Source organism: Mesocricetus auratus, unplaced genomic scaffold (genome assembly GCF_017639785.1).
Source record: "Mesocricetus auratus isolate SY011 unplaced genomic scaffold, BCM_Maur_2.0 Super-Scaffold_6730, whole genome shotgun sequence".
In the NCBI taxonomy this organism is placed as follows: domain Eukaryota; kingdom Metazoa; phylum Chordata; class Mammalia; order Rodentia; family Cricetidae; genus Mesocricetus; species Mesocricetus auratus.
In genome coordinates, this window is record NW_024429184.1 from 63429385 (window position 1) to 63449374 (window position 19990).

General features: G+C 44.6%; 1 protein-coding gene across 4 annotated transcripts in view; it reads right to left on the minus strand.

Annotated features, from left to right (window-relative positions):
- Sulf1 (sulfatase 1) overlaps positions 1 to 19990 on the minus strand; it is a 158225-nt gene that overhangs the window by 17821 nt on the left and 120414 nt on the right. For all 4 annotated transcript variants that reach the window (XM_040741433.1, XM_040741434.1, XM_040741435.1 and 1 more), the window contains 8 exons: positions 18892 to 19020; positions 18559 to 18615; positions 17132 to 17261; positions 4407 to 4623; positions 2280 to 2532; positions 1064 to 1160; positions 451 to 545; positions 64 to 129 (listed from right to left, as the gene is read on the minus strand). In XM_040741433.1, coding sequence (XP_040597367.1) covers positions 64 to 129; positions 451 to 545; positions 1064 to 1160; positions 2280 to 2532; positions 4407 to 4623; positions 17132 to 17261; positions 18559 to 18615; positions 18892 to 19020 — 1044 coding nt within the window. The remainder of the gene's footprint in view (positions 1 to 63; positions 130 to 450; positions 546 to 1063; positions 1161 to 2279; positions 2533 to 4406; positions 4624 to 17131; positions 17262 to 18558; positions 18616 to 18891; positions 19021 to 19990) is intronic.

Here is a 19990-nt window from a genome sequence, read left to right on the forward strand (position 1 = left end):
CCCTTCAGACACCGTGGATAGTCCCTGACTCCTGGTAAACATGAAAAACATGAAGTTACTCACTTGAAAGGGTGAAGATGGTTTTTTAACTTCTCTTGCCTTTTTACACCTTTCTCTTTGTTGTAATAGCTGCAGGCCAGAAGATTAAAAAGTGAGTCTCATGTACACACACACACACACACACACACACACACACACACACACACAAGGCAAGAAGTTATTCTTTTGTCACTATTTCAGTTTAGTGGGTCTTGTTTGTGTTTTTTGCTTAAGTGGATGACACATTTAACTTGACTTAAGTGAGCGAGGACACTATGACTTGTGGCAATGGATTCGTGTTCAGCATGAATGAGAGAGAAGCCAGCCTCGAGCTAATCACTCTGGCTCCTTTGTGTTAAGAAGTGACCCCGGGATGCATGCTCACCAAGTGACCCCGGGATGCATGCTCACCTCTGCTTACCACAGGTACACTCCTCAGGCTTCCGTTTCTTTAGGTGTCCCCTTACTTCTCTTAAATTCTTAATTTTATCTTGCAGAACTTCAATCTGGAAAACACACATTCATACAATTACCTTTTAAATCAGGATTTTTCTTTACAAAATAGCGTCCACCTTGTTTGCTGGAGACCATAATTATGACTATTTCAGAGAACAGTTGGGATGAACAAGTCATAGAACACATTTATATTCCATCTATATTCCAATTAGCGTGCCACAGAAACACTATCATATATCTCCTTATAGCTGAATAGTTTTCTCAAACATATGCAGAAGACTATCAGGTCATCCCTGCTTTTCCCACGCTTGCGTTCAGTAGGAGGAACATAAATGCCTTGGTGGATTCCCCAGTTTTTAGTCAACTACAAAAAGGAGGATATGTACACATGGACTATCCCACGAGACACAGCAGGGCTAAGCTGAGCACACAGCCACGTGTGTGGCTTACTGAACACACAGCCACATGGGTGACTTTCCGTTTGTACGATGATGGGCTGGAATTAAGGTCCTTCCTTACGACACTCAAGCTCTCTGTTACCGAGCTCTACCCTAGCCCCATCACTGACCTCTTTATCGATGTAGGCCTTATGGTCCTTCCATGCTCTGGCTGATTGGTACAGCTCTCTCTCACAATGGATGGTATCATTTGGAAGAATGAAGCATCTGAACATGAAACAGGACCAAGAGAAATGTGCTTAGAAAACACTAGCAATAGCAAAGAGAACTCATCACCTTCCACCTTGTTCATGCAGACAAAAGCACTGACCTTAGGGCTGATTATTACACAAGGGTAAATGAGAAAGTGTCCTGGCCAGTGGCCACATGAAGGACAGGGCCACTGCTGGTGACTAGGTCATTCTCAAGAACACATTCATCTTCCCTTGAATAGACTCCACTCCCCAGTTCAAACGTTTTGTGTGTGTGTGTGTTTTCAGAGACACAATGGAAAATGGTGTTAGAAAAAAACATATCATTCCACTATTTTGCCTTTAAAAACATATCTCAAATATTTCACTAATACTCATGTTTTCCCATGCTGTAACCTGGGGTCTCTGGCTGGAAAAGCACTTTACACTGGGCTCAACTAGATCCACAGCTTCTCCATTCAGGGTCTTTCCTTTTAAGATAGTTTCATGTTCCTAGCTTGGATTTGAACCTCTGATCCTGCTCAAGCCCTGAGGACTGGGATCATACATGCATTCCTCCATACCTAGCTTGTGTGGGGCTAGGACCAACTCCACATCCCAGGGATTATGTTACTAGTTATTTGCTTTTATCTTGTGTGTAGAGGTGTTTTGTCTGCATGCATGTCTGTGGACCAGGTGCATGTAGACTCCTTGGAAGCCAGAGTGGGTGTTGGATCCCCTGATACGAGCTTTGTAGACAGCTGTAACCCGCAATGCTCTAAGTCGGAGGAGTGGGGCATGGAGCTCAGAAGAATCCCCAGAGGTCCCCAGAATTGTTCCCATCCATTTCCAGACACTTGTGTAGGTAATGACTTGGGGGTAGAAACTCCACCCAGGCCTGCTAAGTTAAGGTATGACAGAATTGCTCTAGCTGAGTTCCTGGCCAATTAGCCATATTATGAAATGGAACCCAAAGCTCATGTCGAGGTCCCTGCTGGTTCTCCCTCCTTGTTTCCCTGTGCCCCTTGTCATGCAGGCAAATCTTTGGGCACTGTGTTGCTGAGTGCTAACCACTTTTCACCAAGCCCAAATGGTGACTGGATGATGTGTGAGGTAATATTGCCCTCCACCCTGGGAACTGCAAAAGCAGACTCACTTGTGTGTCACACGGACAGTGGTGGGCAGCCCCACGGCATTATTGCTGTCTGCCAGCATCTCATTCCCGATGTCACCAGCAGTAGCCTGGTGGCCGCCCAACCCCTGGTGGCCCTCATCGTGGCGCTTAGCAATGCTCCTTGGTGGTAACACTTGCAATTCTTCTTCTTCCAGATTTATGTCATATATTTCACCTTCAAATTCAACAGACAGGGACCGAGTCTGCCGGGTGTGCACGAATCTGGGCTTATACTCTGGAATGAGAGGAAAGCCATTGACACAGGTGAGCCGATGCGTGTGGGTGAGAAAACAGTATCACCCGTCGCCTTGGGGTCTTAGAGAGGGACAGCAGTGCCCACTACATGGCTACAGGGTGTCTTGGCACCTGAAACAGTCCCTGAAATCACAGGGACAGAAGCAGGCTCTTTACTGGTTAGGTCCCGTGACAGATATTCTCTGGCCTCAGACTGTTCCCCGCCGGTCAAGGGGCTTAGCAGGCTATGTACTTTCATATTTGCTTTTCAACATGAGCCGGTGCTGTCATCCACATTTTTGGAAGAGGGAACCAAAGCGTTGAGATTTGCACGCCTTTCCCTGGGTTCTAGAGCCAGGATGTGCTACAGTCTCACCACTGCCTTGGGTTGCCTTTTCAAAAAGATGAAGACCCTAAACACCTCATGTTTACACAAGGCGAGGAGTAAGGTCATCTGTGCACCGTGACTATGGGACATTACCTAGTGCTCACTGGGTCGTGGACGAGAGTTTTCACGTGGAAGCTCTGACCTCTGTTTACACACTTGGACTTTGCCAGGCACACTCCTCTGCTTTTCTCTAATTAAGAAAGAAGCCTGGCAGAGATAGGGAAATTGGACTTGTCAGTTTCCCTCTAGGGGAGACAGCTTCCTACAGGACCCTGTCGTTTCTAGGTGAATAATGATTTGCATTGCCATCACGCCAGGAAAAGAGGAACCCACACCTGTTCTAGAGCACACAAGATCTCACACAGTGAAAACTTTCTGGAAGGGGAGTTCCTGCTACTAAGTGGGATGTTTGTATCCGGGTGGTCGTATCAGCTGTGATATTCTTGTGTCGTTTAAGTGTGATCAGTTTCCTTCCAGGAGAAAGACAATCCAGGGTTTTTCTGTGTAGTCTGGCACCATAGGTTGGGAAGGGCCAGGCCCCTCTCCCACGCTTTAAGGCTGAGCATGCATCCCACTATGAGGAGTGTGCTCCAAAAATCTACAGAGACAGCTGAACCAAGCTCATGGAAACTCATGAACTCTAGACTGAACTAGGCCATTCACATGTGGGAGACGGTAGTGAAGCTTGGACTATCAGAGGGCCCCTGGCAGTAGGACCATGATATAAACCTGGTACATGAACTAGTTTTCTGGAGCCCATTCCTTAGGATGGGATGCCAGGCTTAATGGCAATTGGACACAGGTTGAAAGAGAACTTGTTTCCTAACGCAGAAAGGTCACCACAGATTTGGGCCACTTTTCACATGGGCCATTAGGGGGCACTAGACTCTCACTCTTCAGTGGATTGCTGCCCCGGGTTTTTTGTTTTGTTTTTATCTGTAAGTCTATATAAACTCACGTGTCAGTCAGTTACCTGGGAGTTTTTAATGAAGGAAATTGTTGGCAGTGAGTGTATGTCATACTGAGTTCAACTAATTTGATCCTGCTAGTCAGTATGATAGAACCATTTGGCAACATTGAAATATAGTCTAAAACATGAAAAATATGCCTTTAAAAACTGCTCATGTCTTTTTTCTTTGGTTAAACACACATGAACTGATACCTGAAGTTTAACTTTTAAAGCAGCTTAAGGCAGACAGGCATTGCCATGAAGGTAAAGTAAAATGGACCTAAACCACCCACACCTGTCCTATAGAAGTCCCTTAGACAATCCTCCAAAGCTCTTTCATTCCTGTTGATGCTCTGTCCCCTATGCTAAGTGAAAATATTTACAAAGTAAAATTTCTAAGCCATCATTGCTCTTACTTTTAACTGCACAATGATTTTGCTTTTATTCTGAAATCTAGGCACCAATAATATCTGGATCGTGTCGGGGTGGGGGAGGGGTGTATCACTAGAGCATGCGCCTGCCACAAGGCATGGCTTACTTGGTGTTCCTTGGTTCCTCAGGAACTGCCTTTGATTCTTTCTCTGGCTTCTGCTGGAGCGATAAGCAGACTCCCTACAATGGCACTCTTTGTCTTTGTCGTGCAAGCCGCGAGAATAGAGGTTGCGTGTGCTCTGACGGACGGTGAGCAGGTCGCTGGGCCCTTTACATTTGTGGATTCGAAGCTTGCCAGATGTGTCCTCAATGCACTGCCACTTCTGCAAAAGCCAGCGGGAAGCAGTTGGCGAGGCTGAGCCAGGTGCTATTTATTAAGTACGCTAGCACTAGTTAGCGCCCCCCCGCTATACCATTAAGGAGTATGAATGAAAAGGGACACACTTTTAAGTGAGCCTGCAGTAACTCTGCCCTCGGTTCTATTTCTTTTGCGGCAGGCGCATACAGATGATAATGGAATCATTGGAAATCAGACCTGCCTCAATGACACCAGAGCCAAAGGCTGATAAATGAATCCCCAGCACCCAGACTAAACAGTCTTGAATGAAACGTGTTAAAACCCTCAATGTCCCAAAACACAGAGCCAGCTGCCAGTGCTGTTTCTACCAGGACCCCAAACCGCCCCATTTGTTCTGGAAAAACAAACTTGCCTGCTTTGTTCTCTGCCTCCGGATTTCTAAAGTGATCCTGGGCAGAGTGGCACATGAGGAAGACATAGAGGAATTTAATTTGAGGCCTTTACAGGCTGCGCCGACTCGGGGTATTCCAGACCTGGGCAAACTTGTCAGTCTTTCTTTTGGTTTTCCTTATTCTACAAACCCTGCATGCATCCATTATGCAGTGCACCCCAGGGCGATGGAGTCCACCTTCCCAGAGAACCGCAAACAGGAGGTCACACTGGGACTCCTAGTTCCGGTTTTGTATGGAGCTGTGGGAATGCTACAGGGTCCACTTCTAAAGCACCTTTCTAATTCTGATTTCTCTTCACACTGGGGGGCCCTCGGGAGTTCCTCCTCAAGTGAAAGTTCTCATTAAGTCTTTCCTTTTCCTTTTCTCTCCTACAACCCCCCCAAGTATTCATTGGTTAGTAGGGAGGATGCTGGCCTTCGTTGGAAGTTGATCATAACAGTTCAACAGAGCGAGTATTGGTATGCATCAGTATTGTTAAATATATCTTTCTCTCTCTCCCACATACAAGCACTACCTGTGTGCTATTATGTATATGTCAATGCACAGGTTTCTCAGCTGTGGCCAGTGCCATCTACTTGTGCTCTAAAACCATGCTGTGAGACACATATTGTCAAATGTCTTAAAGTAAGTTGTGTCTACAAAGGATACCCACTCTAGCACCATCTATGGAGGTAATGTATCTCCCACCCAACTCTGGTAAGCCAATACCTTTGAGAGGTGTCACAGAAGCAAAGTCTATAATTCATTAGAAGTAAAGTTTGGCCAAGGGACTTGATGACTTTGTCAGCAGACCAATGAAATGTGTCGAAAATGCTACACAAACCTCCACAGTGAACAGGCCTTACAGTCACCATTCATTTTCCATCAAGGGAGTTGTATGTCTTCGGTACATGTTTAATTATTAGTGCAGCACTACCGCAAGCCCCAGGTATCTTGAGCTCATTCTATGGTTCCACATCAGCCCTCTACCCTCCTGGTGCTACCAAATGATTATGTCAAGTCAAGTTAGGGTTGTGAGTGTCTTGAAGGCTTGATATCTTCACCCAGAAAAGTAGATTGCCTAAGAGAATACAAATACCTGCCAAGTAAGCCATGGAAAGGCAACACAAACCACGACAGTGTGAAGATTTAACTTAAAACATGTGAACTAGGAGCTGGAGAGAGGGCTCTGTGACCAAAAGCCCTTTCTGCTCCTCTAGAGGCCCAGGTTCGGTTCCCAGTGCCCCCATCAGGCAGCTCACTTCCACCTGAATCTCCGGACCCTGGGACTCCAACACTCCCTGTCCTGCTTAAGCACCAGGCACACGTGTGGTGCACACAGACTCACATAGGCACAATACATATACAAAAATAGACGGACAAGTTGTTTTTGACAAAACTTATGTGGAAAGTTTATTGGGGGAAGGGAAGGGAGAGTGATAAGAGAGGAAGACACAGAGACAGACACAGAGAGAACAAATCTTTAAAAAAAAATGAAGTTGGCTGATCCTGCTGGCTGATGCCTGTGATCTCAGCCCTCAAGAAGCAGAGGCAAGGGACATTTTGTAGGTCTGGGGGCAGCCTGGATTTTAAGACCCTGGCTCAAACAAACATATGAAAATATGAAATTAATTTGTTTGGGTTCAAAGCAGCCACATCACACTAGTGAGCCCGCACGTCGGCTGGATGCTGGCAGTTGCCGCAACTCCCAGGTGATTCTAATGTGTCACTCGCAGACCTCTTTGCAGCTGGAATCCGTGGGGAGGCAGAAGGAAAATATTTAAGTCTCAGGAGCTCAGGTGCTTGAGTCTTTGAGAAGGATACAAGTATTTGGGTTGTGTTGTATGCAAGGCAAGATGTGTCTAAAATGTGCAGATGAAATTGTCTCAAAAATGATGTCAGCAGGACAAAAATTGCAGACCAGCACTTCTTTCTGTGAGTCAGGATTTGTACTCTGTTTAAAAGTACCAGCTTGCCTAGCTTCCTCTCCAGTGAATGGACAAGTGATTGAATTTCAGCTTCAGAGTCCACTCCAAGTAAGCGGGACCAATTTCCAGGCAGACTCTATGGCACTCAGAGGAGTGGCCACCGAACTTGAGAACCCCAAACCCAAGCGAAGTTCTGTGTGAGACCCAGAACGAGCTCTCAGAAGGTGAAAGACATTTTCACTAATAAATAACTATATCATATAGAATTCTTGTTGTTGATAAGTACTGCCAAAAGAGGTAACATTTTGCAGTTTGAAAATTTGGGGGAGGTCATTTAGTGTGTCTGTATATGCCTGTTTCTGTCTTAAGTTCAAATGACTTAGGATAATCTCCACAGCCAGCATTTGCAATGCCTAAATCCCGGAGGAGCCGGAGTGGGCAGAGACTCCTTTCACAGCCAAGGGTAAGCCTGAACAAAGCTCCAGCATTAGCCACACAGAATAATGGAGCCGATAATTTCATTCCTAAAAGGCAAGGTCTGTCTGTGGTTCCAATTCATCTCTGCTATAAACTTGGTCTCAGCTCCTGGAATCAAGTGATGCTCCTGCCTCAGCCCTCTGTAACCGGGGCTGCCACCATGCCTGGTCACACAGTTACCGCTGAACCCCAGGACTGTGGTGCAAACTCTCTGAACGTTCTGGACCACAGCACATTAAAGGTTCTCAGCTTGTCTTTTTCTCTCTGGCTTAGAGGAGCTGAAGGTACAAATAGATTCTTGTGGGACACAAAGGTGTGTGCAGCATTTCCAGTGACCGCCTATTTGGAATCTAACCCATATTGCCATCAGCCAAATTCCTCATGGGTTTCCTGTGAAAAAAGGAATGGGAGTTCCTTCCAGGAGTGCGGTTAAAAATCTTGGTGTCTGGTACTGTCTCTGGAGCAGACAATGCTTCATAGGAGATCAAATACCCATACACATCTGCATGTGTGAATGCTCATGTATGAGTACACACACACACACACACTTCCACACAACACAGCTACATACATGCAGCAATACATACACTTGGATAAGGCAATATCCATTGACAAAGGTGTCAATTATCTCCTTTATCTTGGACCTTTGGAAGAAGTCACAGACCCTTCTGGATAGCATAATTAGCATATTGTAATTAGCTAGAGGCTTAGGCAATCCTGCCAAGACAGGCATACCAGGAATTTCAATGAAACAAAATTACCACTTTGGTGCCTCTTATCATGACATTTTTTATGACTGTGTAATAAAACCTTAAAACAGCTGCTACTAAAATGGTGGCTTCACTGGTCGAGTTTATGGGTGGAAACAGAGACAGGGAACTTTTAAACGGATTATTCATAAATTAAAACTGCAAGCTTTTCAGTGGTGGAAATAAGAGGAAGCATTCGCGTCTCAGCTCATCTGTGAGCTTCACCTTGAGTTTGGCTGAGACACCTCCTGACAGGAAGTGAAGTCAGCTGTGTCCGTTCAGCATCCACCCTGCAGGAACTTGACTGTGCCTGCCAAGCTTGGATCCAAACCTGAGGTCCTGAGTAAAGCAGTTAGTTCATCGCTCTATCCACCTGTCCGCATCCAGCCATTCACTCCTCCCATAGCTCTCTCTCCTGCTTTCTGGAATTATCTTTTTTAATTCCCATTCTGCTTTCTGACTTATACATTTGTGTCCATAATTATCATATATTCCTCCCTCAGTGGTTCTAGATACAGGTAGCAAGGTGCTGGATAAGATGATTTGTTGAATCTCTTCTGTTGCTATTTTAGCCTTTCCAACTACACTGACTTAGAACTGGGGGCTAAGGACCACGTGTCATACTCCCAAATGGCCCCCGAAGTTATCTCAGTGGAGAATTACTGAGTTTGGTAGTCACGAGAACTGGTTTTGGTTGTTTCCACCAACCTGTGTGTAAATAACACCAGTGAACAAAGAAGGCAGGGCTGGTTCTTTTCTTATGTACAGAGGCCAGGAATATCACGTGTAGTTAGACTTGTATAGAATAGAGACAAATGAGAAAAATGTCCCATACCTTTTTACAAGCATTTTCATTCATTACCATTTTTACTTACAACATCACCACTACTGAATGCTTGTTTGACACTAGGAACTGGTTACAGGAATTTATTGTTGCAATCCTTACAGCTACCCAATGGGCTACCACTGCCTGTTCACTGAGGCAGTAATGTTACTCATAGTCTGTCCTGGACTTAGGATGTGTTTTATTTACAGATTAGAGTACATATTGAAAGTTCTGCCTTATAAATTAGAGAAGCTGGGAGTTACATAGACTCTACTTCCCAGTTCTCTGTAGCCTTGCTCAAGGCTACTATATGAGGAAGCTGGGTTGGTTTACCGGAGTTATGGAAACACACAACCCAGGGAGAGCCGCCCCTGTGAAAAGCACTCAGCTCAGCTAATGCTGTAGTTATGACATTTTTTTCAAGCACACGGATGTGTTACTCCTAACAGAGTTGGAAGTGATGTGAACTTGATACATAGTAGCCACTTTTAATAGAGGTATGTTGGGTTGGTCTGAAAACCTCACTTTTAATTGTCTTTTCCTCCTGATGCTAGGCTTTGATCAAACAACAGAATCTTAGTTTTTTTTCCAGACTCTGTATCTGGTAAAATAATAAATGAGGTGTGGTATGCAAACCCAGGCCAGTGCTATGAGAACTGATAGTGCTTATCTAGTCACTGAACAACTTATTTTCTTCCTATGAATCCTGGAATATAACAATTATTATTTGATAGCTGTGACTATTTTTTTTTATTTTTAATTTATTTTTTGTGTGTATGCGCATATGTGTATACATCCCAGAGCTCATGTGGTGAGAGGAAAAGTTGCAATAGTGTGTGTGGTGTGTATACACATGCCACAGAACGAAGGCCAAAGGATAGCTTGCAGGGATTAATGCTCCCCTTCTATCAGATGAGTTTCTGAGACTAAACTCAGGCAGGGTAACAAGTATTTTTACTCACTGAGCTATCTCACTGGACCACATATATTTTTAAAAGACAAGGCTTTAATATGTATCCCAGTGTGGTGGTTTAAATGATGGCCTTCGTAAGCTCATAGGGAGTGGCACTGCTAGAAGGTGTGGCTTTGTTTGAGTAGGTATGGACTTTGTTGGAGGAAGTCTGTCACTGTGAAGGCAGCTTTGAGGTCTCATATATGCTCAAGCCATGCCCAGTGTCTTAGTCCACTTCCTGTTGCCTGCCCAAGATGTAGAACTCTTAGCTACCTCTCCAGCACCATGTCTGCCTGCACACCTTCATGTCTCACCACGATGATAATGAACTGAAACTCTGCCAACTGTAAGCCACCCAATTAAAAGTTTTCCTTTAGAAGAGTTACCACAGTCATGGTGACTCTTCACAGCAATATGTACCCCAGAATAGTCTTGAATTTCTGGACCCAAGTGCGTGACCTACCTATCCAGGCTCCCAAAGGCTGGTGCTATGTGGGGTTGGGCTATCAGACCAGAGGAGTCTGTGGCTTTGATTCACATACATTTGGGTTTGAACTAAGACTTTTTCCAATTCTGGTTTGGTCTACTTACTGACTTTTGCTTCTGAGTCCCAGTTTCTCTATATGTAAATTAGGCATGGAATGCCTACCACAATACTTATGACTATGAATACTTCTTTCTAGAGAAACCACTGGGCAATGATCATGGTTTATGTCCTGGACTGCATATATCCCTCCAATTGCATATGGATGCTGTGATTTACACCTCCATATATATTTGCTTGATTAAGAGGCAAACAAACAAAAATTAACTTTGTTTCTTTTTTTAAGTATCTGCTGTTGTCCAGGGATTAGATAAAAGCTGAGTTTTAGATATACAAGCTAATTCTCCAAAGTGTGTCTTCTTATATATCCTAATATAGGTCAAATCTTGTTCTCTGAAATGTAATCACTGTGTAGCAGTTTTGTGATGACCTGATGAACTTTTATGCCAGGGTCAGCATCATAAAACCAGCCACCTGTAGGTGGCTGTGCACTGAAATTTTATACGCAGTGTTGGTAATAGAGGGACCATATAAATATCTCTGTCCAAACTATGACTTAGTTCAAACCCTTGTTAAATTTTCTCACAAACATGAATTAGAGTTTTGCCAAGGAGATTTAGTTCCTCTTTTCTTGAGATGAGGTGGGATAGATGGGGGAAGAGCAGAGGTAGAAAGGAAGAAGAAACAGAAGAGAGAGATTTTATTGTGGACAATCATCTGTATAAGGCAATGCTGAACGTGGAGAAGAGTATGATTCTAGAACTTCAGGTCAGACAGAAGAGTGGACAGACCAACAACTGAAAACATTTGTGAAGTTCATATCATGGTCCATCAATCCAGGTGCCTGATTACACATAAATCCATGTAACCTTTACAGTAACATCTATGGCCGTGCTACTATGTCCATACAAGAGATAAAGAAACTGAGACGATATGGTTAAGTAACTTGCCCAAGGGCATATAGACTGCAGTGCAATCCTAAGGTTTCTGGATCATGACTGTAAGAGGCATATTGGCTTGGTGTAGATAAGGAATTTCAGGTGGGCATCAGGTGAGGGGAGAACATTTGGGAAGGCAGAGGTAAAAGCAATTGTGAAAGACAGGTGAGTAGGTTTCAAGGGTAGGCTATCAGGGTGTGATGGGATGTGATGGAGGTAGTCTAAGTTAATCAGGGTGGGGCCACCTGACACTGTTTATGAATAAAGAGTGTTTCCAGACATTTTCTATCCCTGGCCTAGGTGGAACAAACACACAGAAGCAAATCATTCAAGCAGATGTAGACTGCTCAGACATGACTTCTACGTAGGCTAGAGACAATGGGCAGCCAGGATGAGAAGTTGAGTGGTCTCCTCTACCTTGTATGACAAGACACTGAGCAGTAAGCAGAAGTTCCCCTCTCTGGGATCAGGTGCCCCAGGGAGACATCTACAACCTTGCTGTGAAATTAACCAGGGTCCTGGGGCTTCCAGGAAATAAACTGTTCATTTCTGGCAAACTAGCGAATCCAGACAAATCTTATTGGTTAATGTCCTTCTATTCATGCCCAACAGGTGGCCACAGTGTGAGAGGGACAGGCAGGCAGAAGAGGGGGCACTGGGTGAGGACATGGGCTTTAGAGGAGATCAGTTATGTACTCAGCAAACTACACCCCAGGTTCCTCTCAGTCCTGGCAGCTGTCTGGATGTTGGGACCTTGGAGAGTTTGTAGCAAATCCCCCATTTCACATACATAAAACAATGGAAAGGCAAACTGAATTGTAAAGAGGCTGGGATTTGAAAACTCAGTGAAAGGGCATGGGATTTGTTCTATGAAAATCAGAGCAAGCTGCTTTTTTTTCCCCCATGTGAAATGCTGGAGAAAAATATAAAATACATATCAGGAATGAATAACCAGAGAGTTATGTGACTTCTATTCAAGGAGCCAACATCTCTGCCTAGAGGATGAAGAGGAGAACACTGGCCCCATAGTGCTGGATTGATATTTGTGCTCCCTGACTTGCCAGCTCCTAAGACTCTCCAGGAGTTGGAAAGAGACATGACAACCATCTCTGTCCCCAAGGTGTGCATTTAATTTGTCTGGGTGGACTTGCACATCCGCTTTTGATGCTACACTGAGTCAGGACTGAGAGCCATGGCCCCAGCTGGAGTTTGAAAGGGGAAGTCCACTATCTCAGGCTGTTGTAGAGGCAGAGTTACCAGACGGGAGCACAAGATTGGGAGTGAAGGGATGTAAGTCTTCTGGATCAAACTTTCCTTGGTAGGCAAATGAGATCATCTAACTGGGAAATTTCCAAGACTCCTCCAACTTTGGCATTATCTGATTCTAGGCTTGTCGTTCTTACCACCAGTAAAGCAAATCCAAAAGTGTGAGGGCTGGGTGTGGGTGTGGTGCATGTTTGTAACATGAACCCTTGGGAGGCTGAGGCAGAAGAACAGAGTGTTCAAGGTTAGCCTGGGCTACATATGGAGACCTGTCTCCAAGAACAAACAGTAACAAAACAAAGCAAACCCTAAAGAAACGAAAGAAGCAGAAATCTCCCCGATGCCTTGGCATCACCCACAAACATTATGTCTGGCTGCTCTATGGACCGAAGGTACACTGATAGTTTCCACAACTGTCCCAGGTGAGAGCAATGTGCAGGAGGACTCCGCATCCCCTTTAGATTTGACACAAGTATGGGAGTGTGTTTATGTGCTTGTAGTATGTGTGCGCACAAATGTGCTTGCGGTAGAATTCCTAGCTGAGAGGGTGGTGGGAATTCACACTTTGTCTTGGATTAATGCAGAAACATGGAAGCAATGCAAACACATATGTCCGTGTTGTCATAATTAATCCCTGCTGGTGGGTCTGTGCACACAGTCAAGGAGTCATGCCAAGCGTCTGGGACTCCAGCCCGGTTTAATTCCCTATTGGCTTCATAGAAATCCAAACAACAGGTAAGAATGCCTGAACAACTGCTTCACCGGGGAGAAATTATTCCCAGTCACTCCCTCACATGTTATGCATATGAAAGCACTTGTTGCACATAATTCTAAGGCTGCCTTTCTCTATTCTAGTGACAAAAATGCTGAGACCTGGGAGAATTTAAGTGACTTGTTTAGGACACACTAGGAAGCAGCGGCTACTATATCCAGCCCACACCTTTTAAGCTCCATTCTTTTTTTCCTTTAACTAGGCTGCTTCACGCACTCACCATAGCCTCCTAGGTGGCCAGGAAAGAATGGGAGTAGGGTGGGACATATACACTCTCTCTGGGGGTTGGGAATGATGAGAAGAGAGCTGACATTGCTGAGTTTTCTTCAGCACACCACAAAATGTCAGACAGGAGGGTGAAAGCTGTTAACTTGGGCAGGAGGAGAGCACAAGCCAAATAAGAAACCAAGGATCCAGAGTGGGTGCCAGGGTAGGAGAAAAGGCTGGGTTGGTAGGGCATGTGCCTGGCACGTGTGAAGTCCTAAACTCAGTACCCAGTGTTAGAAATAAATGAATGGAGTCGGGCAGTGGTGGCGCACACCTTTAATCCCAGCACTCAGGAGGCAGAGGCGGGAGGATCTCTGTGAGTTCGAGCCCACACTGGTCTACAGAGTAGGTTCCAGACAGGCTCCAAAGCTACAGAGAAATCCTGTCTTGACAAACAAAAAACAAGCAAACAAAAAATGAGTGGATGCAAACAAGTCATCTCTAGCCTGAGCTGTCTCCTGGGTGCTCCCAAGCAACACAACCTTATTATTTTAGGCTCCCTTTCTTTTAAGTCAGTGATACTGTCTACAGAAAGACAATCTTCACCCTAGCTGGATAGAATGGCAAATGGGGAGGAGATCAAGGACTCTGTGGAACACAAAGCCAACACCAAAGCTGACCGCAGTAGACACTGGAAGACTTGTCGACATAGACTGTAGGCTCCATGGTACCCAGTGGTCAGGACAGAGAATTTGTAGTTTGAAGAGCTCCGAGGGCAGACTGATCTTGCTGGTCCAGGGACCCTACTCAAGGAACCATGAGAAGACAGTACATATTCACTAGTGCCACTAAAACACCAATGCTTGAGGCAGCCACGTCCTCTCACATCCCTTCTTCTAAGTCCCACTTGTGCCCAATTTAAGGAATTACCACAGGAAAAAGGTTAGTTCACCATTGAGGCATAGCCCAATTCTTTGTTCATTAATTCAGGTGACTCTTTTCTTTTTTTTTTTTTTTTTTTTTTGGTTTTTCGAGACAGGGTTTCTCTGTGGCTTTGGAGGCTGTCCTGGAACTAGCTCTTGTAGACCAGGCTGGCCTCGAACTCACAGAGATCCGCCTGTCTCTGCCTCCTGAGTGCTGGGATTAAAGGCGTGCGCCACCAACGCCTGGCTCAATTCAGGTGATTCTAAGAGAGTCAAGCTCTCACATTCTCAAGTACCTAGGTGAGGAAGTCTAAGTTCAGACCGTTCCACATGGGGAGTAGCATCAGAGGAATATTCTAGAGAGACAGCTGTAAAAGCATTCCACGGGAGCATATTAAGTTTAGGAAACTATGAAAAAACAAAATTAGGCTTTTAATATAGTTACCGCACAGCACTCAAGTGTGAGGCTTTTGCCAAAACAACATGTGTTTCTCCTCCATCTGCCTCTAGATCATAGATTGAAATTCCAGCACAAGCCGTAATGAGAAATTTGCAGAATGGGATGTTGGAAGGTGGGTAAAGTGGCGTGCCTTATTCCCAGATCCATTTCTTGCTCGCCACATAGAGGGCTCAGATCCTAACAAGATTAGCAATTTGCAGAAGGTACATTAAACAGTGAACATTTCCAACTCCCGAGGAAAGTGCATTAGCCTGTTGAGGCTGGTTCCCACAAACTATCTGGGAGCTACAGAAGAATCCTGAGGTTGGCTTTTAGTAATACTTAAGAATAGCCATGTGAGATATTAAAGACTGGAAAATGTGGTGAATAGGTCTAAGCTCTTCTGTGAATCACTTGAAAACTAAAGCTGACTAGAATGGCACACAACTATTATTTTATCCCTTGGACCCCAAACCTTCAAAGTAACTCTTCAAACAAGAAAGGAGAGGCAGACAGTTGGGATCAAGTTGTTGATCATGACATATTTGGCATAATGTGTTCCTTATAAATAAAACACAATGAATGCAGCCTTTAGATAATAACTAGTAGCCCATTTCTCATGCCTATATCTTTAGATAAAGTTGGCTAACTCCGTGAATACTAAGGTTCTGAGAAGCTTGTAATAAAAAAAAAATTACTCACAGGATTAAAACTCTTTCTTTAGCTAAGGTAACTTATCTCAAGAGCAACAAGTGTCCTTTGTTTATTTGTTTAGGTTTCTTTTTTTGTCCTTATTTGTGTGCATATGAATGTGTCTGTGTGTGGGTGTGTACTCCTTAATGCAGGTGTCTTACTTAGGAGGCCAGGGGTATCAAATACCCTTGGAACTGCCCAACATGGGTGCTGGGAACTGAACTTGGGTCTTCTGAAAGAACAGTGTGGACTCTTAATTACCAAGTCATCTATCCAACCTCTTCGTCTGTGTTGTCTTAATTAGACAAGTACTGCTTAGATGCTAGATTTTTCAACAAACTAGCCACATGTTTGTGAGATGGAGACTCCCATGGCTACAAAGGAGAAAGATGTACAGGTTACAGTCAGCAGGCACAATCTCACACACTGAGCCTTCCATGAGACAAAAGTCTATAATGGCTGGGTCTGCCCTGCCCCCCCTTTTCCTCTCCCCCTCCCTCTCCCTCTTCCCTCTCTCTCTCCCTCTCTCTCTCTCTCTCTCTCTCTCTCTCTCTCTCTCTCTCTCTCTCTCTCTCTCTCTCTCGCTGTGCCATGTCGATTTTGTTCTTTGCTTTTTTATTAGGACATGGAATTTTCCTTTAATTTGTACAGATTTCCTTTTATTTGGCACAGTTTCCAACCAATGAATCTTTAAAATTTTGTGGCTACATGTCCCTACTTTTCCCCTCTTCTTCCTTTCTTTGTGTTTTTTGTTTTTGAGCCAAGGTCTCACCAAGCAGCCATGGCTGGCCTAGAATTCATGTAGACCAGGTTGGCCTGGAACCCAGAGAGATCCACCTGCTTCTGTCTCCAGAGTGAGGAGATTAAAGGTGTGTGCCATCATGCCCAGTCCAATTTTCTTTTATGTGGTGTTAATCCATTATATAGCATTTTCCATTCTCACTGATGACTACTGATTTGCTGGCCAAGCCTAGATTTCATAATCACAGCTGATATAAAAAAATTTGTGAGATGGAAGTCAACAGACTGTTTTTTTCTTTCCAAACTCTGGTATATATCCCCCATGTACCCTGGTTAGATGACCTCTCACTTCCGTCTAGGATGGAAAGGTCCCATTATACCACAGCTCAGTCGCCACCTCCATCTTGAGTATGTGATCTTTAGAACCCAGGCCCTTTGGTACAGAAGTCCCTCTGAGAGCCGTCTTTGTTAACAAGAGAGAGCCTGGGTAGTGACAAGAAGGCCAGGCTTGGCCAGTTTGACAGACCCGGAAGTGCAGTGTTTGCCCTCATCACAGCATGGAAACCTTAGGGATACACAAATGCTGAAAACTGTTTCACTTAGAGCTGGAGACCACAGAGTGGGTGGTAGAGAACAGCTGGTGTACTCACCTGCCCAGGCTGCTCACACGCTGTCTGGTATCTGGCCTGCTGGCACAGTTCCTTGACCCTCTCATATTTGGGCAAGTGGTTTGACTGTTGGATATTCTTGCTGGATTCCTCCTTCTTTCGTAAAAATTTCCTTTGACACAAAGAGGAAGGCCTTTTACTGGTGATCCACCTTCCCAGGTCCCTCACACCCTCCTCCCTGTCACGGCAACCCCGCACTGCTTCAGACAGGACTGCACAAATGTACACTGCTGTCTGCAGGAGCCCATGGCAGGCTGAGCCCTTTGTAAGCCTTGCAAGTGCAGTGCTGTGAAGATGTAGAACTAACTCAGCTCTGCATAAATACTCAAGGTTTGCCACTGATGGCACACACCTTTAATTCTGGCGCTTGCGAGGCAGAGGCAGGCAAATCTCTGTGAGTTCGAGGCCAGCCTCATCTACAGAGGAAGTTCCAGGACAGGCAGAGTTACACCGATAAACCCTGTCTCAAAAAACCAAAACCACCCAAGCCAAACCAACCCAAGAAGCAAAAACCTTCTAAGTTCTCTTTGTAAACAAACAAAATAAAAATTATGGGTAGCTAGTGGCAGTTTCTGCCCAGCTACGTCACTTCCTGGGATCTCATGACAACTCATCTCTGCCTACACTTCCCAGAATCCTCCTCATGTCCTAGTCCTACCTATCATCCTGCCTGGCCAATCAGTATTTTATTCATCAACCAATTAGACAAACATATACACAGAAGGACTTTCCCCATCATCTCCTCTTTTCTGTCTAAATAAAAAGAAGGGTTTGAACATTAACATAGTAATTTACCCAAAGAGAAAAACAAAGCAATGCATATGACAAAATAGATATCACAGAAGTGACTATGTAAAAGAATTACGATGGCACTATTGTATATAAGTAATGGGAATGTATGTAAGTCAATAGTTCCTTATAAAAAGAAATAAGGAAAAAGGCATATCAAGCAGGGTACAGGCAAAGCTGGCTATTGACTTGCTAAGAGCCTAGGCTGAGAAGTGTCACGGTGACTCTGCAGTCCCATCTTAGGACAATCTACTTTTTAGCGTTCTACTGTAGTAATAATGACTGCTGCCTGGCAGAGAGCAGACAATCAGCGATTCAAACAGTGGGGCCAGGGAGATGGCTCAGCAGGTAAGTGCTTGCTGAGCATGACTGACAGCTGAGTTTGGTCTCCAGAACCTATGGCCGCAGAGAACTGACAAATTTGTCCTTTGATCTTCATATATGTGTCATATATGTGCACGCATACATGTGCACACACTCACTTATAAAATAAAAAGTAAAATCAAACTTGCACCTGGGCTTGTGAAATCTTCATGCTTAGTAAACCAAAATAAGAAGCGGAAAAAAAATACTGCCCACTAAGACCGGTTCCCAGAAGCACCCCAGGAACTAATAATTACCCTCTTTCCACTAGGAACGTATCACGCCAAATTTTGGCCTTCTTGTTTGTTCGAAACCTGAAAGCAAAATAATAATATTTACTGTTAGTATCTGGATGTCTTCCCAAATGAATCTGTGTTAACAGTTTATTTAAAGAAACACCTCCCACTTCCCACAGACCATGACTGCCATCAACGAGCAATTCACAAACAACCGAGAAAGGCTGAGTTTGTAGAAATGCTTGTGGGGAAAACTTATTTTACCACCATGGTTTTCAGCACTGGCCGGCTCTGGGTACCAGCTGGAGCTTGGTGCGCTTGGGGGGCTGGCTGAGAGAAGACATGCTGACACACCTGTTGCCTGGCTTTTCCAGGTCTAGAAGTTTGAGGACAGACTTGCCATCGACATCAGGAGGAGTGTCGAGCCCTGCGATGTCCAGGATGGTAGGTGCTAGGTCAATGTTCAGAACAATCTGGGGGACTCTGTAAAGAGACAGATGGTCCAGGCTAGATGTAAGCAGGTGGCAGACATCCAGAGAGCTCATCTACCCTTGAGACTCTCCTCCCTCTCATCTGTTCCCCTAGGGAGGAGTGAGCATGGTACTGCATGTTTTCAAGGGGGTCGGGGATGGAGAGATGTCCCCTAACCATTGTGTATTGAACACACAGCCAGGCAAGATGTGTGTTGGTACCTGGTACTTTTAATTTTTTCATTATTGTTTTTAATGGTGTGTGTGTGTGTGGTGTGCATGTGCAAATATGTGTAAATTCATGTGTGTGTTTGCATGTGGGTTTGTGCATGTGAGGTGCCTACAGAGGCCAGAGGTGTTGATTCCCTGGAGTTGGAGACAACAGCTAGTTATGAGCTATCTGGTGTGGGTGCTGCTCTCTACCAGAGCAGTAAATGCTCTTAACTGTGGAGCCATCTCGCCAGCCCCATGGTGTGTGTGTCTCTGTGTGTGTGTGTGTGTGTGTGTGTGTGTGTGTGTGTGTGTGATGCTCCTTCTAAAATGTTATACTGCAAAACTACTCTTGAATTAAGATGAAAAGTAAATAATGTAAGGAACCACACTATTTTTAGTTTGCCTTATGACTAAGACCTTCAATGTACAAACCTAACTACATATGACTGCACCCAGTTTCTACTGAATTTGAAAAATTAATTTTAAGTTAGTATACAAAGAAATGAGTCTCCTTGTAACATTTTGATGTTGTATTCCTAATTTCCCTGCCCTAACCTCTCTTGGATCTCTTGCTGGCATTCCAATAGTCTCCTGTTGGCTTCTGTGTGCAGTATTCCGTTTCCCTTCCCTGTAGCGATCTTAACAGACACAGAACCTTCTTCGGAGAACCTGTTTTCCTCTCATCGTCCTATTCCAGTATCAGGAAAGACCCTATACATAAAATTCACAATCCTAGGCTCTGGGATACAAGGATGCCACTTCCAGCATCA